Here is a 22,448-nt window from a genome sequence, read left to right on the forward strand (position 1 = left end):
GAGAAAGGTCACCTGGGGGATGCTTTCCAGGGCTCCTGAGGCAGGTGCCTGTAAGGAAGCTCTGCCTGAGGTGAGGACACACTGCTCAAAGCAGGCAGGAAGCTCTCCTTGCCAATCTCACCTCCTGAGCTGCCAGCTGTGGGCAGGAAGTGTTTGTGAAGAGCTCAAATCCTCCTTCTGCAGTTTTATTTCCCCCTCCTGAGGAGGGTGAGGAGAGCTCCCCCCAGAGCAGCAGGGTGTGGAGATACTTACTGATGCTTTACATACAGAGTCAGCATGGAACCTGCTGAAGTTGCTTTTGTTGTACACAGGCAATCCTTTCAAGAAATCAGCCTGAAGGGAGACAGAATCCAGACACAACAAAACAGAACAGGAGGTGAGCAGAGAAGAAATGGAGCTTCTGGCTGCTGCTTGCTTCCTGATCCTCCCAAGGACTTGCCCAAGCCAGTGAAAGCTGCAGGAACTGAAGGATGCTGCCCAGGCCCCACCAGTGAGACTGAAACCTGCTCTGGAATGCCTTTGGCCCCAGCTTCTGCCTCTGGCTCCTGACACCCCTGGAGTCCAGGAAATCGTTTCTGAGGGCACCTGGGTGGTTAAAGAGTGGCTGAGTGTCCAGCTGGGGGAGTGCTGCCAGGAGGAAGATCTGCACCACACAAACACTGCTCCAAGCAGAGCAGAGCTCAGCACAAACCACAGCAGCACACCAGGAACTGCCCCCAGCTCCACTCAAGTCCTTGACTGTGACACAGATCAAAGCAGCTAACAGCCCAAGGCTAGCTGCAGCCAGTGATAAAAGCCCCAGCTGGCCTGGGGATGCTCAGTGCTTATCACTGCCTTATCAGCCTGCCCCAACTTCCCTCTGGTTCTGAAGGACCTGCAGGCATCAAGGCCACAGCAGCAAACAAGCCCAGGCTCTGCTGGGGGGGTTCAGTCACCACCCACAACAACACTCTTGCTCAGACACTCACAGGAAGGCAATTCCCAGCTCTCCAGCCGGGAATTTGGTCTGGCAGAGCAGCCTACATATCCCTGGAAAGAGGCTGGAGGAGCCCCTCAGATGGAGCTGCTGATGTGCCAGTCTGTGCCAGCCACTGGGCACCACTGGCAAGAGCCTGGTCCCAGCCTCCTGACACCCACCCTGGAAGTGTTATCAGCACTGCTGAGATCCACCCCCAGGCAGCTCTTTTCCACACTAAGCAGCCCAAATTCTCTCAGCCTTTCCCCATCAGAGATGTTCCAGTCCCCTCTCCAGCAAGTCCCTGTCCTTGGACTGGGGAGCCCACAACAGGACTCCAGATGTGCCCTCACCAGGGCAGATCAGCTCAGGCCCCACCAGCCATGCCCACTGCCCAGCTAGAGCACAACAGCAACACTAAACCAACAAGAAACAGAGACTCCTCCAGCCCAGGCTCCAGCCAGCACCTTAAGGACCCATCCCCAGTTCAGCCAGTGGCACACAGCATCCCTGCTGCCACAGGCACATTCCAGCTTCCACCTGGTCAGCAAGCACCCAGAAGGCCTCCTCAGGGGAACTGCCTGGAGTCCCAGTGCTGGCTACTGAAAATGAGACCCCACTCCCAGTGCAAGGATCCTGACCTGCCCCAAGGGCAGCAGGCAAATCAGCCCCAGCAGGGCCCTGCTGTGTTTGCACACCAAGTCACACCTCCTGGCCACTGGCACACGAAATGTCCTCTCTGGAGCCTCCTGCCACTCTTTAACCAAGGAAAGGCTCTCCCAGCCAAGCTGCAGTGGCCTGGGGGGCAGTGAGAAAGCAGCTCCTGAAGCCAGCAGCTGCCTCATGTCCTCTGTTGGGTGTTCTGCCTGGGGGGAAAGGCAAACTGGGGAAAGCCCAACAGCTCCAATGCAGTGATGCAAGCAGAGGAAACAGCCCTGGTTCCCTGGAAGGTTTAGGAAGTGAGGGGGAGAAGAGGCAGCCACTGTGTCAACAAGGGTGCTGAGCTCCCCAGGAAAGTGCCAGCCCTCACCTAAAGGCAGCAGGATGGGAGGGGAAGGAGGGGGTGGAAATCCACATCTTTAAGCACCCTGTTGTCAGCTTTTGGAAGGAAGAGCAGGAAGGAGGCTCAGGAAGACAAGGGCCAGCACACGGCTGGCTGAAGGCAGGGCTGTGCCCCAGCAGGAGGCACACACACGTGGACGTGGGTTAGAGGGAAACCACTAACACAGACTTGGGAACGGCCACCGAAAGCCTCAGCCCCGGCGGGGCTGCACCCGGAGACCGCAGGGCCACCGCTGCTCTTCCCGGGGGGGCAGAAGGAAACCCTCTCCCCTCAGGACTCGCGTCACTGCCGCGGGAGGGAGACTGCCTGGAAGCCTCTCGGCCATGGCAACCGCTGCCGAGCGCCCAGGCAGCAGCCCGAGCGCCTGTTGCTGCCTCTGGGGCACAGAAAGGATCCAACAAGCTCCAGCCCCTCAGCGCACGGCATCCCCGGGGACCCCCGCGCCTCGGTGCCCAGCTGCCCCCTCCTGCTCCCCAGCCTTGGCCCTGGGAATGGCTCTGCCGCTCCGGGCCCCGAGGGCGCGGGAGACCTCCCTGCCGAGGGAGAGCTTCACCCTTCGGCCGCGGCGAGGACCAGCCCCGACCCGGACGCAGCCTCTCCAAAGCACCGCCCAGGGGACCCCTGCCGCTGCCCCGATCCCCCCGCCCCAAGAGCAGGGCAGCAGCCCCAGCCCGGGGCGTCCCCACCCTCCTGCCCCCCCCCCGCCATCTTGGGGTGCTACAGCCCTCAGGGGCGGGGGCGCCCCCGGCTCTGCGCGCAGCGGCCCCCGCCACAGCCCCTGTCCCGGAGGGCAGGGTACCCCGCGCCTCGGCGTGCCCAGCCCCAGGCCCTCCCCGGCCCACCACCCTCCCGCCTCCGCCGAGGCCCTCCCTGGGTGTGAACGCCGGAGGGTGCGGGCCCCGGAGGGCCGCGGGCCCCCGTTCCCCGGGCTGGGTGGGGCAGCGGGCCGCCACCAGCTGCGGCAGCCGGGAAGGAGCACAGGCCGCGTTCCCGCCGCGGCGGCGGGCCCGGGGGTGCCGCCATTTCGGGTGGGGGGCACCTACCATCTTCACCGCCGCCAGCCGTGAGGAGCCGCGCCTCAGCCCGCCCACTGCCTCCGCTGCCCGCCCCGCCCCGCGCCCATTGGCCCGCACGGAGCCGCTCTCGTGTCTTATTGGGCGCCGCGTCCGTCACTCACAGCGGCGCTGGGAAGCGTAGGGTTAGGTTGACGCAGGAACTAGACAGGAAGGGGGGAGGGCGGGTGCAGCGCGGGGGGACCCGGATGTGGCGGCGGCCGCGGGGCATGCTGGGAGATGCGGTCCCAGCTCCCTGATGAAGGGGCTGATGACGGACGCTGTTAATTAGCAGCCCTGGCAGGACAGCAGCCAGGAGGAGGTGGTTCCTCCCCATTACCGCCTCTCCATCCTATCATCAGGCCAGGGCTGCAGCCGAGAGCCAGGCCCCAGGTACTGAAGCATCTTAGGAGGATGGGAGAGCAGGGAGAGACACTGCCAGCACGGTGGGTGCGAACTAAACCCAACCTTCTCTCCACCCCCGGGGCTCATCCCATGCTCCTTCCATCCTTCCAAAGTCCCCCTAGCAGCCACGACCCCACCTTCAGCTTTCCTTCCCTTCCTTGACTTTGACATTAACAACCACAGGAAGTTCAGGGCTTTAATTCCAGCTTGTGTTTTCACAAGTTCATCTTCACACCACGCCCAGCAAACAGCAATAGCTTTACAATGTGAAGAGCAGCCATTAAACAAAGCCCTCACAGGCCACCCTCAAGCCTCACGCTCTCCCAGCACAAGAGGAGCACTCTTCAGTCACAGCCTCCTCACGGCACAGCCACTCAGGCCAGGTCACTCCAAAGCCACCACAGCTGGAGGGCTCAGTCTGGGGCTTCTCAGCACAGCCCCAGGGGCAGGGCTGTCAGTGGGTCAGAGACTTCCTGCCCTTCAGCATGCGCCGCAGGATGACCTCGACGCCGCCCGGGGTGCTGATGCGCTTGAGCCAGCCGTGGGTGCGCTTCCGCTTCCGGTTGTTGGGCTGATACTCGTTGCCTCGAGCCTTGCCACGGACCTGCTGCAGGCTCCAGGGAGACGCCGGCGCGGGGCAGCCACCGGCGGGCTCCAAGGAAAGCCGGCTCCTGAAAGGCAGGTGCAGGGAAGAGGAGAGAATGGAGGCTGCTCGGAGCTGGAGAGGGCAGGAGGAGGCAGGCTGCAGCAGGAAAAGCCTTGGGGGAAAGGGTGAAGAGAAAAGAAGAAACAAAACAGAAAGTGAGAAGAGAGCCTGCAGGTGCTGCTGCTGGGGGGAAAAATCCAGGTGGGGGTTCCACAGTTATAGAGTCATGGAATCGTTTTGGTTGGAAAAGACCTTTACAATCGTCGAGTCCAACACTGCCAGGTCACCACTAACCCATGTCTCTCAGCACCACATCTCCATGGCTCTGAAACCCCTCCAGGGATGGGGACTCCACCACTGCAGTGCACAGTCTGGGCCAGGGCTTGGCAACCCTGGGGAAGAAACTGTTCCTCATGTCCAACCTAAACCTCCCCTGATGCAACGTGCCTCGGTCCCTTTTACTCCAGACTGTAAACAACCCCAGGTCCTTCATCTGCTCCTCACCAGCCTTCTTCTCCAGACCTGTCAATAGCTTCTTTGCCCTTTTCTGACCGCGCTCCTGCCCCTCAACGTCCTTATTAGAGTTAGGGGCCCAAAACTGAACCCAGGATTCAAGACGTGGCCTCCTCAGGGCCCGGTACAGGGGCAGTCATTTCCCTGCTCCGGCTGGACACACTATTCCTGATCCAGGCCAGGATGCTGTTGGCCTTCTTGGCCACCTGGGCACACTCTGGCTCATTTTCAGCTGCTGTCAACCAGCACCCCCAGGTCTTTTCCCACCGGGCACTTTCCAGCCACTCTCCGCCGGGTCGGTGCGCTGCGTGAGGGATAGGACCCTGCCGCGCCCCTCCCCGGGAAGGGACATGACACCGGCCCTCGCCACCCTCATCCCTCCCCGGGACAGCCAGCAGCCGCCCTTACCTGCCGCCGAGAGCCCTCGACCCGACGCGGCCTAGCGCCGCCATTGCCCTCCGCGCGTCCTGACCTCCCAACAACGCAGCCTCCTATTGGCTCTGGCGGCCAGCTCGGGGGGGGCGCATGCGCATGGCGGCGCAGACAGCGTGGCGCAAGGCACGATGGGATTTATGGTCCTGAAGCAGCGCCGCGCTGTTGCCATGGCAACGGCCGCGGGGCCGTCCCCGATGGGGTCTGCGGGCGCCGGGGAGGCTCAGCCCTGCCACAGCCAGCAGGGCTCCCGCTCGGGGGGACAACGGTGCTCCCAGTCTGGGGGCTGCCACTGCACCCAATGCTCCCGGTCCTGGGGGTCGCCACTGCTCCCGGCAGGGGGCTTGCTAGCGCACCCCAATGCTCTTGGCATGAGGTCCAACAGCACTCCCAGTATGGGCGTCGCTAGTGTGCCCAACGCACCCAGTATGGGGCTCAGCAGTGCTCCCGGCACAAGAGTTGTTGGTGTACCCCAATGCTCCCAGAACAGGGGGAGCTAATGCACCCAGTTGTCCCACCCTGGAGGTCACCAGTGGTCCCAGTATGGGAGTCACCAGCACACCCGTGCTCCCAGTCTAGGGGGGGGCACTGGACCTTCGCTCTCTGACCTATGTAGGTAGAGAGAGCAGCAGGTAGGATGTGCCAAGGGACTACAGCAGAGCAGCCTCTGCCTGCTCCTGAGCAGGAAAATGAGGTGCAAGAGGAAGAGGAGGAAAAGGATTAAGAGGAGGAGGAGGATGGAGAGGAGGAGGAGAAAGAAGAGGAGGAGCAGGAAGAAGAGGAGGAGGAGGAGGGCTGGCTGGGGGCTCAGAGGATCGGAGGAATCGCAGCCATCCTCTCTGCCTGCTGGGATCAAGGAGCAGATCCCTCAAGCTTGCGTTGCTGGAGGCAAGCCTGGCTGTGCTGCTGGGAGGCAGCACCAGCTGCGGGGGGGTTCTGCCCCAGTTTGCCCTGTTCTCACCAGAACCCAGCCAGGAAGTGGGGGGAGGGGGGGGGCGGGGAGGGAAGGTGGCTTCAGCTCTCCCAACCCCACAGCTGCGAAGAAAATCCCAGAGAGATAGTTGGAATTTTATGTTTGTCCTCCTGTCCCAGTCCCTGGGGGCCACAAGTTGACGTTTTGGGGTCACATCACCCACGCCGAGCTCACAGCACTGTCCTGTTTATGACCTTTGGGGAGCCACAAACACCAAAATGGGCAGGAAAGGGCTGAAAGGAAATAAAGGAATTTGGTCACTGATTCTCTGCTGGGAGAGGGGGAAAATCCCCCGGGCGAATCCTGCAGCCCCCCGTGGGCGGGCGCGGGGCTGCGCTGGGCTTGGCTTTGAGTGGCAAAGCTGCTTGTCCGTCACTGCCAGAGCCCTCCTCTTTAGGAGGGATTTCAGGGGCTTTCTATGGCTCGATACTACAAGGACAAATAGCCCCCCCCCCAACCCCCCTCCTCCCCTCCACCTTCCCCCCACCTTCCCCCAAACCCCAGAGCTTCAGTTATGAAGCTGCTGATGGGGAGAAGATGGCAGGAGGAGGCTGCGGGCTGAAGATGCGCTGAGCTGAAGGCATCATCCTCATCCTCCCCCCCCAGCCAGGCAGCAGCAACAAAAAAAATGTAATCGGAGGAGCTGGAAAAGCTGAGCCGCTTCCAGCGCTGGCATCCCGCATCCCACCCCGGCTCCCACCGCCTCGGCCATCGCTTCCTCTCCTCCTCCTGCACGATCGAAGCTTTTCCATCGCCACCTTGGAGCCCTGAGAAGCTCGGTCAATAAATGAGGTGAGCATCTTCTCCTGGCCCCCTCTCTTTGTCCTCCCCTGAGGTAGGACATGCGCCGAAGAGGGGGGGCTGGGGGGTGGGGGGAAGGTTCTGTGCGAAAGCGGGGAGCAAAATGGCCAAAAAACGTAAAACCACCGGGGGGAAAGGGAGGTTTGGAAGCTGCCAGCGGTGATTTGAGAGGTGTTAGGCAGGATTGCAGGGAGAGAAGGGGAGATGGCAGCCGGGCAGCTCGGCAGGGCATCGTTAACGCTTGATTGATTCACCCTGGGGGGGTAGGGGGGGGTTCAACCAACCTGCCTGGAGATGAAACTTCAAGGCTGGTGGCTTCTGCCGTGATGCAATTGCAGGAACCGATTGCTGGGCTGCCGCTCGGAGCCCTGCTGTTGCTATGTGCAGGGCTCAAATCTGCTTCGTTTTTTTTCCTTTGGGGGGGAAGGAGGGGGTTGGAGAGCCGTGGGGGGCACCTGCACGCATCGCTGCCCAGCGACGGGGGCAGGGTTTTCGCTGCTTCTCCTGCCTCCTTCCAATGGTTTCTTCCAGCTGGCTGCTGGAGGAATCCGACCGAGCTTTGCTTCGCTTCGCTTGCCGGCTGCTCTGCGGTGGGAGCCGGGGAGGTGATCCCCGAGCGGCTGCGAGGAGGTTTGGGGAGAAGGGGTTTGAAGTAGGATTTCGGTGCTGGAGGTCAGGCACAGGTTACTCCGCTGGGCATTGCATAATCTTTTGTTTCTCAAGGTCTTCTTCCTTCCTCAAGAGAGACAGACGTGTGGCAGGCAGCCAGCCAGGGGCTGCTGGGTGGCTTGCAGACGCTCTGCTTGCCCTGCCGTCCCCTTTCTTGACTCAACACAGTTTGGCAGCATCCCTCGGGGCCCTTGGTGAAGTCCTGGGGACCAGTTCTCCCCATCCTGGGAGGCTGCATCCCCAGGCTGAGGATTTCAGGGCTGCCTCTGCTGGTTTTCATTTGTGTGACTGCTAAAAGCTTTCCTGGCTGCTTCCTCCTGAGTGTCCTGGTAAAGCTGCTGGAATGGTGTCAGGATGGGGGAGCCAGGAGGGACAGAAGGGATCCAGGAGGGAGAGATGAAATCCAGATGTAACCACAAATGCAGGGTGGAAGAGAATAAATCAAGGTGGAACAGAAGAGATTGAGGTATGGCAGAATAAATCGAGGTGGAACAGAGTAAATCCAGGGGGGACAGGCTGAATTTAGGGGAAACAGAACAAAGTGAGGTTGAACAGAAGAAATCCAGGTGCAGCAGAAGGAATCCCTGGTACAGAACAGAACAAATGGAAGGATGATGGAGTAAGGCAAGGTTTGACAAGGTCAGGGGTAGCAGAAGAAGTCCAGGGGTAAGAGAGGAAGTCCAGGGGCAACAGAGTAAATCCAGGGGTAACAGAATAAATGGAGGTAAAGCAGAGTAAATCAAGGGTCAAGAGAATAAATCCAGGGGTGACTGAGGGAATGCAGCTGAAGTGGCTGCTCCCAGCCCCCTCCCCCCAGAGGGAAGTTCACTTTGCAGGGCTGAGCCTCCGCGGCAGAACCATTTCCTTGCCTGTAGCGGGATCGGTGCTTAACCAGCTGCTTTCCCTCCCCTGTTTTGCTCTGCTGAGAGGCAGCGGCTGGGGGAGGCTGGGAAGAGCATAACAACATTTGCCCGTTCCTCAGGAGGGTCGTGTGTCATCATTAATACTCCCCAGCCCCGCGGGGAAGGGATTAGAGCTGAACAAATGCTGATGGCAGGTTGGCTCCTGGCTGCGGCGCGGCTCAGGCCTCTCTCTGCCTCCTCTCCTTCAAGGATTTGCAAGGAATTAGCAGGCAGCAAGTCCCAGCTACTCCCTGCAAGGCTCCAGGGCTGTGTGCAGGGAGAGGGATGGGTGCTGAGTGCTGGTAGGACTGGCTGGGTGCTGAGGAGGTTTGTGGTTGGCAGCTCTGGAGCTGATCTCTGCTCCTGCTGCAGCCAGCGATGCTCTCTGCTTGTGTGTTGCAGCCAAATCTTTGCCAGGGACTTCTCTTGGCAGGGATCAGAGAATGGTTTGGGTTGGAGAAGCTCTCTAAGATCACCCAGTCCAACCCTCAACCCAGCCCCACCATGGCCACCAAACCATGGCCCCAAGTGCCATGGCCGCAGGTTTCTTGGACACCTCCAGGGCTGGGGACTCCACCACCTCCCTGGGCAGCCTGTGCCAGTCCCTGACCACTCTGGCAGTGCAGAATGAGCTGGGGGCTGCCACAGAGAAACATCCCAGCCCCTATGTCGAGGTCTTGCCAGCAGGAAAGGGACATGAGGAGGAGACTTTTGTCATTCCCTGGCTGTTGAGGACATCAGGGACAGGAGCAAGAGGCTGTGTAGGGACATCTCAGCTGGGCCATCCTGCTGTGGCTGTCAGTGTGCCCACACCCTGCTGGCACATCCTTGGGGTGGGTGTGGGGTGAGAGGTGCCCTGATACATCGCCCCAGGGGCTGTGCCTCAGCCCCACGGGCTCAGTGCCAGCCCTGCCTGGCTGCCTGGCACGTTCTCCCCCTGGACTCTGCAGCCTGCCCATCTCACCCCATTTTCCTCCAGCTGTGACACAGAGCTGTGGAGCTGCATCAAACCCGAGCTGCTGCAGCCCCAAGTAGGTCAGGAAGTTGTTATTTTGTCCCCAGCTGGGTTGTTCAGCACAGCACTGGGGAGGTGAAGCTGGAATATTCCTCATGGGCAGCTCCACATCTTCCTCCTGGATTCTCTGAGCCTCCTGCTCTCTGCTGGGAGCTGCTCTCTGGGGGCAGCTGTGATTTGGGGGGGCATCAACTCAGGGCTGCTGTGTGCCAGGCATTGTGAGGCTTTGCAGCTCCCTGACTTCACCTCTGCTGGATCAGCTCTGTCTGGGCCACATCCCTGCCACCAGCCTGGGGACATGGCCAGGGCCAGACACAGCTGGGAGCAGCGGGGCCAGGGGGCTGAGGAGGGCTGTGCCTTTGGGGAGCCCCACATTCACCCCCTGAGGCACCCCCAGAGGCACTTGCTGCCCTTGCTTGTGCTTTGCCCTGGGGCTGGCAGCAAAGCAGGAGGGCATGAGGCTGTCCCTGGCTCCCTGTGTGACAGCCAGGAGCCCCCACTGGGTGCTTGAGGTGTCCTCAGCCTCCTGGCACACAGGGATGCTGCTGGTGGGCTCCTGCTGGTGGCTCTCACCGCTCCTGACTCATTGTTGGGCCTGGCCTTATGTAAGCTGTGCTGAAATCTTGCTCTCTGCTGGGGTGGGGATGGAAGGGAGCTGGGATGGAAGTGGGGGGGGGAGGGGAGATGCAGCTCATTGCCATGGTTACCAGCATCCTTGCAAAGTTCTTTGCATCCATCTGGTTTCATCTTCAGTCCTTTTCATCTCCTGTGGAGGGAACATCCCTCGGCGTTCCTGGCTGCCGTGGCAGGCTGGAGGAGGGCTGTGGGAGGTGGCAGACAGAAGTGTTTTGGTACCCAGCCCCCCAGGCATCGACTTGCTTCACCTCCTGTCCTTCCATTCCCCACCAAACAGCTTGCCTGGAAGGTGCTCACTGCTGGGGGATTCACAGAATCCCAGCATGGGAGGGGCTGGGGGGGACCTCTGGAGATCATCCAGGCCAACCCCCCCTGCTCAGGCAGGGATGTCTGCAGCAGGTCACACAGGAACACAGCCAGGTGGGGTTTGAAAGACTCCAGAGCAGGAGACTCCACAGCCTCTCTGGGCAGCCTGCTCCAGGCCTCCAGCAGCCTCACACCAAGGAAGTTTCTCCTCCTGCTCAGCTGGAACCTCCTGGCTTCCAGACTGTGTCCACTGCATCCCAGTTTGGGGAGCCCAGCCCTGCCCTCTCTTGCAGCAGGATCTGGGCTCATCTCCAGAGCCCATGAGGCTGGAGGGTGGCTCCATGGCCTGAGCCTGGGCTCCTGGAGCTGCCTGCAGAGCTGCTCCCTGCCAGAGCCTTCCAGCAGATCAATTCTGGAAATGACCAGGAGGGGCTGATTGAGTTAATCCCCAGAAGCTAATCAATGCCGAGGTGGTTTGGCCACAAGTCCTGTTTCTAATCCACATGGAGATGATTAGTAGCTGCTGAAATGGAGGCTTGATGGACATCAGGGGCAGAACCACAGCCAGGTCCCACAGGCTGAGCCCTGGGGGAACCAAACCAAATGCAGGTGCAGGATGGGGCTGCCAGAGCTGCTGGAGAGCTGTGGTGCTGAGGGACCAGCACCAGAGCTGGATACTGGTTGGATCTGAAAGGGCTTTCCCAACCCATCCCATCCTGTGAGTCTCTGAGGGGTTGCTCTTGGAGCTCAGGGAGCTGCTCCTGGCAGCAGCTCTGGGATTTCCAGGTCAGTTCCCACCCTGGGGATGTTCTTTTCCTCCTCATCCCCTCCATGGAGCTCGTGGTGGGTACCCACAGTGCCATCCCCTTGGGCAGGGACAGCTCCTCAGCACGGTGCCCACTGCAGCTCCCTTTGCCTGTTGGCATCAATAATTCACCAGGTTTCACTTCATCAATAATAAATGGGCACCAGGCTGCCAGCCTGGGTGGGCAGGGACCTCCTCACCCACTACAGCATCACCAGGGTGGCATTAGGCTCCCCCCTGGGCACAGTGCCACCAGTCCTCCCTACCTGCATTGTCCTTGCTCAGGTCTGGCTTTGCTTTTGCCTGGGTTTGGTGGTGCCAGTGCCCACAGCCCTCCCCTGCAGCCACCCAGGAACATCTGGAAGAGCAAACATCAGGAACTGAGCCTTGGGGACAACACATCCCCCTCTGCCTCTGTGGTGCTGGGTGGGGAGGGGGTTTCCCACCCCTCAAAGTGGATATTGGGTCACTGCCTTCCCCCCTTCCCAGTTCTCTTGGGCTATTCTCAGCCTTTCTTTGTGGACTTCAATTCAAACCTCCACCTCCCAGCCCTGGAATTCCCACCTCTGGAATTCCCACCTCTGGCTGCTGCTGGTGCTTTGGAGCAGCCACATGGATCCATGTTTAATTGGGGTCAATAAAGCATTTCCATGGCTGAATCTTTCCCTTAGCTCCAGATTTGGGGGCAGAAAGAGGTTTTTTTCATCCCAAGCAGCCTTCTCTTTGCCTGCTCCTTCCCTCAGCCACAGCAGATCCCTCCTTGGAGGCCCACGGGTGCGTGCCAGGGACTGCAGAGCTCTGCAGCCACTCAGCTTCACCTCTGCTGGATCAGCTCTGTCTGGGCCACATCCCTGCCATCAGCCTGGGGACACGGCCAGGGCCAGACACAGCTGGGAGCACCGGGGCCAGGGGGCTGAGGAGGGCTGTGCCTTCGGGGAGCCCCACATTCACCCCCTGAGGCACCCCCAGAGGCACTTGCTGCCCTTGTTTGTGCTTTGCCCTGGGGCTGGCAGCAAAGCAGGAGGGCATGAGGCTGTCCCTGGCTCCCTGTGTGACAGCCAGGAGCCCCCACTGGGTGCTTGAGGTGTCCTCAGCCTCCTGGCACACAGGGATGCTGCTGGTGGGCTCCTGCTGGTGGCTCTCACCACTCCTGACTCGTTGTGCCTGGCCAGCATGGGGATGGAGCTGTCCCTAGTCCCCTGTGTCACAACCAGGACACTCTGCTGGGTGCTGGAGCTGCTCATTAACCCCTTCCTTTCTCCTGCCCCTCCTCCTCCTCCTCTCCTGCCTTGCTCCCAGGGACCATAATGCTGAACAGCATCACCGATGGGTTCCTGTGCTGCCTGATGGGCAAAGCGACCAACGCCGTGGGGCCGCTGGACAGCGTTGAGTCCACCAACGGCTACAGCTTCATGGAGGTGAAACCGGGGAGGATCCTGCGGATCAGGCACAGCGCACCCAGCCGCCCAGCCTGCGAGGGAGCCGAGGAGAGCCAGCCCGGGGGCCCGGGGCGGGGCACGGTGCACTGCAAGCGGAAGATCACCGTTTACCGCAACGGGCAGCTGGTGATCGAGAACCTGGGCGACGCCGTCCGCTCCGAGATCCTGCACTGCCACAGCGGCTCGGGGGAGCCCAACAGCACCGTGGAGCTGGAGCTGTCCGACGTGGCCGGGCAAAGCCCTGCCCAGGGCGCTGCCGGCACTCCGGGGTGCGGCGCCCGGGAAGCGGCGGCGGCGGCGGCCGGCGGCAGCGGCAAGCGCCGCAAGCGCAAGCCCAAGAAGGTCGTCAACATCGACTGCAAGAAGCAGATCACCAGCTGCAAAGGGACGCACAGCGACGTGGTCCTCTTCTTCATCCACGGCGTGGGGGGCTCGCTGGACATCTGGAAGGAGCAGTTGGACTTCTTCACCAAGCTGGGCTACGAGGTGGTGGCTCCCGACCTGGCCGGGCACGGCTGCAGCTCTGCTCCCCAGATCGCTGCTGCCTACACCTTCTACGCCCTGGCAGAGGACATGAGAGCTGTCTTCAAACGCTATGCCAAGAGGAGGAACATCCTGATAGGACACTCCTATGGGTGAGGAACACTCCCGGGGGGAAGGGACGCTCCTCGGGGGGGAGGGGCACTCCTGTGGGTAAGGGACACCCGTGTGGGTGAGGGATGCTCCTGTGGGTGAGGGATGCTCCTACAAGTGAGGCACCAGGAGGTCCCAGGAGCCAAGGGATGGATTCATCCCCTCCCTGTTCTCTCCCTGGTAGCAAATTCCCAACAAACCTTTCCCTTCAGGGCCTGAGGAGCAAGGGAGCTGCGTGGGGGTTTGGGTTTATCCCTCAGCTCTGATCTCCTACATCCTCTTGGTGTCCATTCCTGGGCCCAGCTAATCCCAGAGCCTGTCCTGCAGAGGGAAGCTGGCAGAGCACAGCCTATAAATAGAGTAAGCCCAAGAAAGTCAATTAGATGGAGACTAAGCAGGGCTGGGAGCAGAGGGAGCTGGAGACAGGCTCTGAGCTGGCCAGGATTAGATCTGAAGGACCAGGCTGGTCCAGGCTGGCAGCACCCACATGGGTCCCAGCACTCACAGGGGTCCCAGCCCCCTGCTTTGCTCTGTGCAGCAGTGGAACCCCAAGCTCAGCCTCTCTGCCTGGGGGCTGCCTGGTTTGGTATCCCTTGGAAAGGGCTTGGACAGGTCAGTGGAGAGGGTGGAGCACGGGCTGCAGCCACAGGCCTTTGGGATTTACCTTGGGAAGCAGCATCCTCCAGTGCCACGGGGTCAGAGCAGGGCCCCCACGTCTGTCTTCCCCTGCAGGGTGTCCTTCTGCACCTTCCTTGCCCACGAGTACCCAGACCTGGTGCACAAGGTGATCATGATCAACGGCGGGGGGCCGACGGCGCTGGAGCCCAGCCTCTGCTCCATCTTCAACATGCCCACCTGCGTGCTGCACTGCCTCTCCCCCTGCCTGGCATGGAGCTTCCTCAAGTGAGTGCCCAGCACGGCACCGTGGTGCTGGCAAGGGCTGCCCCTGGCCACCACAGCCAGCCACCACTGCAGGGACAGGTTCTGTGCTGTGAGGGTGCTGAGACCCCGGCGCAGGCTGCCCAGGGAGGCTGTGGCTGCCTCCTCCCTGGAGGTGTTCAGGGCCAGGCTGGATGAGGCCTGGAGCAAGTGGGCTGGGGGGAGGTGTCCCTGCCAACTGGATGATCTTGAAGGTCCCTTCCAAACCATTCTGTGCTTCTATGAATCTGTAATTTGGGTTGGAAGGGACCTCTCAAGGTCATCCAGCCCACCCCCCCTGCTAAGGGGGCAGAAGGCTGGATGAGGCCTGGAGCAGCCTGGGCTGGTGGGAGGTGTCCCTGCCCATGGAGGGGGTTGCAGGGGCTGATCTTGAAGGTCCCTTCGGAGCCAGCCCACTCTGTGACCCCACAGGGCTGGCTTTGCTCGCCAAGGTGCCAAAGAGAAGCAGCTGCTGAAGGAAGGCAATGCCTTCAACGTGTCCTCCTTCGTGCTCCGTGCCATGATGAGTGGCCAGTACTGGCCAGAGGGCGATGAGGTCTACCACGCCGAGCTGGCCGTGCCCGTGCTGCTGGTGCATGGCATGCATGACAAGTTTGTCCCAGTGGAGGAGGACCAGAGAATGGCTGAGGTATGGGACTGAGTGGGGCTGGATGAGGGCTGGGGGCTCCAGTACCTGAAGGGGCTTCAGGAGAGCTGGGGAGGGACCAGGGCTGGGAGGGACAGGACCAGGGACAATGGCTTTGAGCTGGGAGAAGGGAGACTGAGACTGGAGAGGAGGAAGAAATTCTTGAGAGTGAGGGTGGGGAGAGCCTGGCACAGGCTGCCCAGGGAGGCTGTGGATGTTCCCTCCCTGGAGGTGTTCCAGGCCAGGCTGGATGAGGCCCTGAGCAGCCTGGGCTGGTGGGAGGGGTCCCTGCCCAGGGCAGGGGGTTGGAGCTGGATGATCTTGGAAGGTCCCTTCCAACCCAACCCCTTCTGTGAGTCCATGACCCTGGCTCATCCTGACATTGTCTGCTGCCACCATCTCCCTCCAGATCCTGCTGATTGCCTTCCTGAAGGTGATTGATGAGGGCAGCCACATGGTGATGATGGAGTGCCCCGAGACGGTCAACACCCTGCTCCACGAGTTCGTCCTGTGGGAGCCCGAGACGCCAGCTGGGGACGGGCAGGAGGAGAAGAAATAAAGCAGCAGCAGGAGGTGGTGACTGGGCTGCTCTGATGGGAGAGATGTTCAGGAGCTCAGAAGGGTTTGTGAGGGCGGAGGGGGCACGCTGGAGGCTGCCCTCACCGGGAGCTCAGCTCAGTTTCTTTCCCGGCCGGATCGGAGGCCGGCGGAGGAGCGCGGAGGCTCCCCCCGGGCAGGGGTGCACGGGGCCAGCAGTGGGGACATGGCAGCCCTTGTCCCTGCCCCCTCGGGGAGGGCCTGGCAGCCGCTGGAGTGTCTTCATCCTGTCTCTTTGTAGTTTTCTTTTCCTCACGCAGCCGCCTGGAGGGGCCGGAGAGCAGGGGGCTGGGGGGAGTCTGGTGCCCCCCGCAGCAGAACGGAAGAACTGAGAGAGATTCCTCCAGGGAGAGGCCATCGGCCCCGGAGCCTTCCCGGCCAGCGAGGAGCTGAGCTGGGATTGCTTTCAGGGGAAGCCAAAGGCTCCTTGGCCTCAGCAGTGGATTTGCCTCGCTGGAGCTGTCTCTGTGGACAGGGCCACCGAGCGTGGCCAGCAGCCACCGAGCGTGGCCAGCAGCCGCCTCCAGCGGCCCCAGCCTGGCGCCGGTGAGGATCTGCTTTGCGCCGCTCGGCCCTGCCTGGCCAGGAGATGAGGCTGAGGAGGTGACCTGCCCCCCACGGGCACGGCCAGAAGGACCACGGTGGGACTGGCTGTGGTGGGGAGGATGAAGCCAGCCCCCAGCTGTCCCCGGCGCCACCGTCTGTGCAGTCCTGTCCCCAGCCACCCTCGCTTTAGGTGCCTCAGTGCCAGCTTCTGCCCCCCCTGCGCTTGCCCCCCGCTGCTCGGAGCCATCAGCACCACTCAGCACCTCCCACAGCTCCTCCTCCACTCACCCTTCCCAGCCTCCAGCTCCTCCAAGACTCCAGGACCTACCACTCGCTGCTGGACCCCATCCCTGCCGAGATGCCCCCCAGCCCTCCTGCACTGGGAGACCGCCAATGCATCTTCCCCTTCCCGGTGGTGATGGCTGTGTGGAGCTGTGAGCTCCTGGAGCGGCACAGGAGTGACCGAGCAAAGCCACAAGGGTCACAGCTCGTCGCCTGCTGACACCCTTCTGTGCAGAGCCCTCTGGTCACATCGTCTCCTGCCCTCTGGGCTTCACCCCCCACTGCCTGGAGCTGGGCAGGACCAAGAGGGTACCCGGGAAGTGTGGAGCAGGGTCCTGGGTGCTGGTGTGGGGTCCGTGGGCTCCCAGCTGCACCAGGAGGGGTGGGAGCCTGAGAGAGCTTGGAGGAGATGGCCCCAGCCTCCCCCTACCCCAACGAGTGAAGCCTCCCCCAACCTCTCCTCTCCCCTCCTCTTCTCTCCTCCCATCTAAACCAAAGAATCAGCCCCACGCCCACCCTGGGCCCACGACCCAGCCAGCCCTGCTGAGCCCCAAGGGGGCTGGCACTGTCCCTCTGGGACAAGCCAGGTTGGCTCCAGGGGCTCCTGGCTCAGTAGAGCTGCTCTGACCGGAGCTGGCACCCACCTGCAATGAGCCTTCCTCCAGGCTGAGCTCATCTTCCTCCCAAACTGAGTGATGAAGAGGGAGGATCCTTCAGAGGTGGCCCCAGCGTGATGGGGACCCCCACGTGAGGAGAGTCCCCAAGCAGCCTCCCCCTGCCCCTGCCCCCTGGAACCTGTCTCATAATGAGAATTTTAATGCCCCTGGATTCAGAAGGTCCCCAAGAGCCCCATCCCACCCCCCCTGCCCAGGGGGCAGCCCCATCCCACCCCCCCCCCCGCCCAGGGGACACCCCACAGTGCAGCCAGGATCTGCAGTGAGGGTCCCCCAAACACCACCCCCCCCCCAGCACATGGCTCTGCCCCTGCTGTGTCACCCTCCCCCCATCCTTAACCAGCTGCAGGCCACCCTGGGTGCCCAGCTGGTGACCACAGCTCTTCAACCTCTGTTTTGCCACCGAGTCTGTGCTGCTTGTGCCCATGCCGAGGCCACCCCCATGCCGTGCCCTGTGCCGTGCTAGTGCCACTTCAGCCAGTAAAGCCCTGGACCATTCTCAGCTGTGTCCTGACTTGATGCTGGGGAGAGACCACTGGGGACTGGGAGCATGGCAGAGTGGGGAGGGGAGGCCAGAAACCACCCACAGGCAGCACCCACAGCCCCGTGGTGGGGGGCTCAGCACCCACAGCCTGGAGGGACAGGGTCAAGACTCACAAGGCCACAGCCCCAGCTCCCCAGAAGCACCCACAGCTCCACGGGGACAGGCTCAGCACCCACAGCCCCCACTCCCAGCACCCACAGGTTGGATTTTGTAGCCAGGAAAGGGGAAAAAAGGAAAGCAATGAAGGATTTATTTCATCCCCCTGAGGGAGCTACAGAAACAGAGGAATCCTCACCAGTGTTCACGACATAAAACCTGCCCCCTGCAGCCACCTCCTGGCTGGGGCGCAGGCAGGGGTGGGGGTGCACCCCCTCATCATCCCCAGCACCCCAGGGCGCTCAGCACCCCCCCTGGATGTCCGCGGGTCGCAGCTGCCGCTCGCCCTCGGCCAGGAAGATCCTCATGGCCCTGTGCAGGAGGTGGACCCCCAGGCGCCGGCGCCGCTCCGCCGGCCAGCGAGCCGCAGCCCCATAGCTGTTCCCCTGCCGCTGGTTGGTGATGGTCTGCAGCCCTGTGGGGATGGGGTCAGCACCCACGGCCCCGTGGGGATGGGGTCAGCACCTTGCCCCCCAGCAGCACCCACTCCCAGGCAGCTTTTCCCGCAGGAGATGGTGCTGGGAGGGTGGCATCCAGACCCTGCACCGTGGACCCCGAGGTCCCCCGGGGCGGCCACTTGGTGTCCCCTCAGCTCCCTCAGAGAGGTGCAGGGAGCCCAAGCGGCAGCGGAGCCGATGGCAGGGGAGGGCTGGGCAGTACCCTGTGCCCACTCACCCAGAGCCTCCACGAGGCAGCTCTCCCGCGTGTAAGCCTCTGCCGGGATGCTGCTCTGGAAGCAGTGCAGGGAGACCACCCCCTGCCCGCTCGCCCAGATCTCCAGGATGCGCCGCACCTTGAGGCTGCCCTGGGGGACAGTGGGCACGGGCACCATGGCCTCAGGCCCCCAGCGCGGCCCCCCGTGCCCACCACCATGGCCCCCCAGCCCCTCATCTCGACCGTGACTGCCCAGCGCCCATCACTGTAGCCCCCAGCCCCTTTTGCTCATCACCACCACCTCAAGTCCCCCAGTGCAGCCCCCCCGTGCCCATCGCCATGGCTCCAAGCCCCTAGGTGCCACCCCCCTAGTGCCACCCCCCATGCCCATCACCATGGCTCCAAGCCCCTAGAGCAGCCCCCCGTGCCCATCACCATGCCCCCAGCCCCCCCCACCCTCTGCGTGCCGGCGCGGTGCTGGCTCAGTGCCTCGGTGAGGTGGCAGTAGGGCCTGGCACGAGTGCCCTTGCCCACGTAGAAGATGGCTTGGATGAAGGTCCTGAAGCACTCAGCTGGGCTCAGGCAGTGGGAGCGGAGTGGCAGGTTCTGGGTGGTCCTAGGGGTGCAGACCCCCGGCTTTAGGCCCCCCCCGCATTGGGACCCCCTGCAGCACAGGGGACACACAGGGAGGCGGCAGGGCCCTACCTGGGGTCCAGCAGGAGGTAGTTGAAGCTGGTCTTGGCCAGCCCTTCCCGCCAGTGCCAGCCGCGGCCGGGGTGGTCGAACTGCTGTGCCAGCACCAGCTCGTCCGGGGTGCAGTCGGGGACCTGCCCGGAGCTCAGCGCAGCCAGCAGCTCGGGGCTGTGCCCTGCCTGCGGTGTCCGTGCTGGCACCGGGGAGCACCATCAGCCCCACGCTGGCGCCCGCAGGCTGGCTAGGTGGGGTGGGGGATCCCCAGGACTCACCTGCGCGATGGCCCCGGGGTGCCCTCGCCAGCTCCTGCAGGCGCCGCAGGTACAGCCCCCGGGTGAGCTCCGTGATGGGACCTGGGCTGTCCCCCAGCGCCCGCAGCCGCCGCCGCAGGGCTGCGTCCGACAGACGCCCCCCGGGTGGCACCGGGCACGCCTGTCCGACCCGGGCTGGGGCATCCTTGGGGCTGGCGGCGGCCTCGGTGCCAGGGCGGTGCTGCTCGGCGGGTGCCTGTCCCTGCTCCTCATCCTTCAGGGGTTCCTCATCCTCCGGGGGCTCCTCGGAGCTGCCGCAGCTGGGGGGTGACAGCAGCCTGGCCGAACTCCCCGGCCCCACCGCGGGGCCGCCCAGCAGATGTGGGACCAAGAGGTGGCTGAACCTCGCACGGGGACACGGGGACGGCTGTGCCCCCAAGGGTGAGGGGTCCTGCCACCCAGAGCCACCGTCCAGCAGCCTGAGGCTGGCACTGCCAGCAGCATGGGAGGAGCCTGGAGCTTCTGACTGGGAGTCCTGGTCCCCAGGCAGCAGCAGGACTGTGGGGCTGGAGCTGTGGGAGCCCTGAGCATCTGATGTGGAGGTCTGGGGGTGCTGGTGGTCCCCAGGCAGCAGCAGCACTGTGGGGCTGGAGCTGTGGGAGCCCTGAGCATCTGATGTGGAGGTCTGGGGGTGCTGGTGGTCCCCAGGCAGCAGCAGCACTGTGGGGGTGGCAGAGCTGCTGGCCCCCGGGGGTGAGCTGGGCTGGCTGGGGGCTCTGGGGAGGATCTCGGTGTCATCCAATGCTGTCCCCTCTCCGTCCTCACCCTGCAGGGTGACACAGTGCCCCGAGGGGGTGGCAGGGCCCCTGGGGACACCCTGGGGTGCTCTGATCCTGGGGGGCCTCCGGGGCATCTCCAAGGTCTCATCAAAGAGGGAGGAAGAGGAGGAGCTGAAGCGCTGGGCGCAGGCCTGCAGGCGGCTCTTGGTGCGGGGGGTGACGTGGCGGTGCCCGGGGGACCCCTGGCCCTGGGGGGTGACATCCCCAGAGGCAAGGCTGAAGGAGCTGAGGGGTTCTGGGGTGCACGGGGAGCTGTCCTGGATGCTGCACCCCTGGAGCTGGGCAAGCAGCTTCCCTGTCTCACCTCCCCCTGAGCCCTGCCCACCGTGAGGGACCACCCTTGAGACCCTCCCCAAATCCTCACCCTGCCCCTGCTCCGAGTCTAGGGGGATGGCAGGGGGCAGCTCTCGGGGGGCAGCTCCCTTTGGGGAGGGGGTCCCCCCTGGCTGCAGCTCCCTGGATGCCCAGGGCTGGGGGGACCGCTGGTGCTGAGCCCCCTGGCACCCCCCAGCCTTGCTGGGCTCCAGGGTCTCCGTGGCGCTGACAAAGACCTCACTGTCCCCACTGCTGTCCCCAGAGCTGCTGTGGTCCCTGCCCCTGGCCCCCACCTCCAGCACGGGGGTCCCCAGGCCAGGGGCAGCCAGGGTGGCACTGCCCAGCCCTGCCCAGCCCATTGGTGGTCCCTGGGGGACACCAGGATGGTGCTGAGCCGCAGCACCCAGGCTGTCCCCATCCCTGGGGTGCTGGCATGGCACAGAGCAGCTGCTGAGGGCAGCTCGGCGGAGATGGGGAGCTCGGGGGGGCGTCCCCCCGTGCGCCCCCAGGACCCTGCCCCCATGCTGGGGATGTGCAGAGCCCAGGGACCCACCGGCACCAAACTCCTGCTGGGAGGAGGGGACAGGGCTGTCCCCAGCACAGGGCTCAGGGAAGGGCCAGGGGGGACCCCTCGTCCTTCCCCCCACCCTGCAGCTCTGGGGGGATTCCTCCCCAGGCCCAAGCAGCGTGCTGGAGGCGAGGGGCTGCGGGGGGCCCTCGGGGTCAGTGGGGGGCCATGGGGTGAAGGAAGGGATGGAGAGGGGTTGGGGATACCCCTGCCAGCGTGGAGGGTCCCCCAAACAGCAGCCACCCTCCAGCTCCTCCAGCAGGGACCTGCGGGTGCTGCTCAGGAGCCCATCCGTGGGGAAGATGCTGCCTCCGGAGCCATCCTCGGTCAGGAAGGACAGGGAGCACCTGGCCCCCCCCGGGTCTGGGGGCAGAGGTGGGTGTCAGTGTCACACCCAGACTGGGGGTCCTGCTCAGCCCCCTCGACACCCATCCTGGCCAAGGGAGCACCCTGGGGACCTCACCCTGCGTGAGAAGCCCATCCTGGGCACCATGTGAGTGCCACCTGTGGGTGCCCTGCTCCAGTGCCAGGTCCGCAGCTGGTTTCCCCTCCTGTGGGGAGATGTTGCTGCCACCATTGCTGAGGCCGTGGAGTGACGCAGCCCTGCCCGGTCCCCACGGTGGGGTCACACCGGGCCCCTGCCAGGGCCACCCCCCCAGTGACGAAGGTCCCAGTACAGCTCCACGGTGGAGTCTCTGTCCACACTGACCTGGTCCGGGAGCTCCGGGCGCCGCTGCTCCCTCAGCAGGAGCCGGAGGCACCTGAGGCACCCCCGGGATGCGGCGACGTGCAGCGGGGGCAGCTCCGCGGAGGACCTGGGGCGGGCAGCTGAGCTTCACCCCCAGCCACGCTCCAGCCAGGGGGCAGGGCCGGGGGCAGCAGCTGCCCCGGGGGTCACAGCAGTGCCACCTAGCACCGGGCTGTGCCCCAGCCTCTCGCCCCCGGGCGTCACCGCCCTGGCTCAGAGCCACGCAGCCGAGGCTCCCAAGCCGGGACCTCCCCGGTGCCCCGACGCCCCTGTGCCACCTGCAGTGCGCCCACCCCTGCCAGTGCCCACCCCGCGTGCCCGCCCTGCTCCGCCAGCGCTCCGCCTCCCCGGTGCGGTGTCCCCTCGGTGCAATGTCCCTTTCCCCGTTCCCCCTCCCCCCGGTGCCGGCGCCCCACTTCCCGGTGCAATGTCCCTGTGCAGCGTCCCCGCTGCCTCCCACCGCGGGACAAGTCCGCACCCCGGTGCAACGTCCCGGTTTGTCCCCTCGGTGCAATGTCCCTTTCCCCGTTCCCCTCCCCGTGCCCCCGGTGCCGGTGTCCCTCCCCGCGCTGGTAACCCCCTGCTGGGCGCAGCGCCCCCGTCCTCCCGCACCGGTGCAAGCCTACCCACCCCCGCTGCGATCTCCCTCTCCCGCGTCCCCAGCCCCGGACTCCCGGTGCCCGCTCCCCCTCCCGGTGCCCGCCCCTCGCCCGCCCCCCCGCCCGGTGCCCGCTCCCCCTCCCGGTCCCCGCCCGGTGCCCTTACGGCTCGC

At 63.8% G+C, this 22,448-nt stretch overlaps 3 protein-coding genes across 3 annotated transcripts; 1 reads left to right on the top strand and 2 right to left on the bottom strand.

Annotated features, from left to right (window-relative positions):
- Window positions 1–3,910: 3,910 nt before the first annotated feature.
- Window positions 3,911–5,104, bottom strand: MRPL34 (mitochondrial ribosomal protein L34). The gene is made up of 2 exons (XM_054175115.1): window positions 5,043–5,104; window positions 3,911–4,233 (listed from the first exon to the last, which is right to left on the bottom strand). The coding sequence occupies exons 1-2, from the start codon at window positions 5,084–5,086 to the stop codon at window positions 3,930–3,932; spliced, it is 348 nt and encodes a 115-aa protein (XP_054031090.1). The 5' UTR covers window positions 5,087–5,104; the 3' UTR covers window positions 3,911–3,929.
- A 1,374-nt stretch (window positions 5,105–6,478) lies between these two features.
- Window positions 6,479–15,384, top strand: ABHD8 (abhydrolase domain containing 8). The gene is made up of 5 exons (XM_054175109.1): window positions 6,479–6,831; window positions 12,473–13,247; window positions 13,978–14,148; window positions 14,596–14,812; window positions 15,219–15,384. Exons 2-5 carry the CDS (start codon window positions 12,481–12,483, stop codon window positions 15,366–15,368), a joined length of 1,305 nt encoding a protein of 434 aa, XP_054031084.1. The 5' UTR covers window positions 6,479–6,831; window positions 12,473–12,480; the 3' UTR covers window positions 15,369–15,384.
- A 2,466-nt stretch (window positions 15,385–17,850) lies between these two features.
- ANKLE1 (ankyrin repeat and LEM domain containing 1) lies at window positions 17,851–21,409 on the bottom strand. Its single transcript, XM_054175430.1, has 8 exons — window positions 21,397–21,409; window positions 21,172–21,291; window positions 20,032–20,280; window positions 19,228–19,764; window positions 18,968–19,148; window positions 18,719–18,878; window positions 18,284–18,413; window positions 17,851–18,023 (listed from the first exon to the last, which is right to left on the bottom strand). The coding sequence occupies exons 1-8, from the start codon at window positions 21,407–21,409 to the stop codon at window positions 17,851–17,853; spliced, it is 1,563 nt and encodes a 520-aa protein (XP_054031405.1).
- Window positions 21,410–22,448: the final 1,039 nt, after the last annotated feature.

Source organism: Dryobates pubescens, chromosome 31, assembly GCF_014839835.1.
Source record: "Dryobates pubescens isolate bDryPub1 chromosome 31, bDryPub1.pri, whole genome shotgun sequence".
In the NCBI taxonomy this organism is placed as follows: domain Eukaryota; kingdom Metazoa; phylum Chordata; class Aves; order Piciformes; family Picidae; genus Dryobates; species Dryobates pubescens.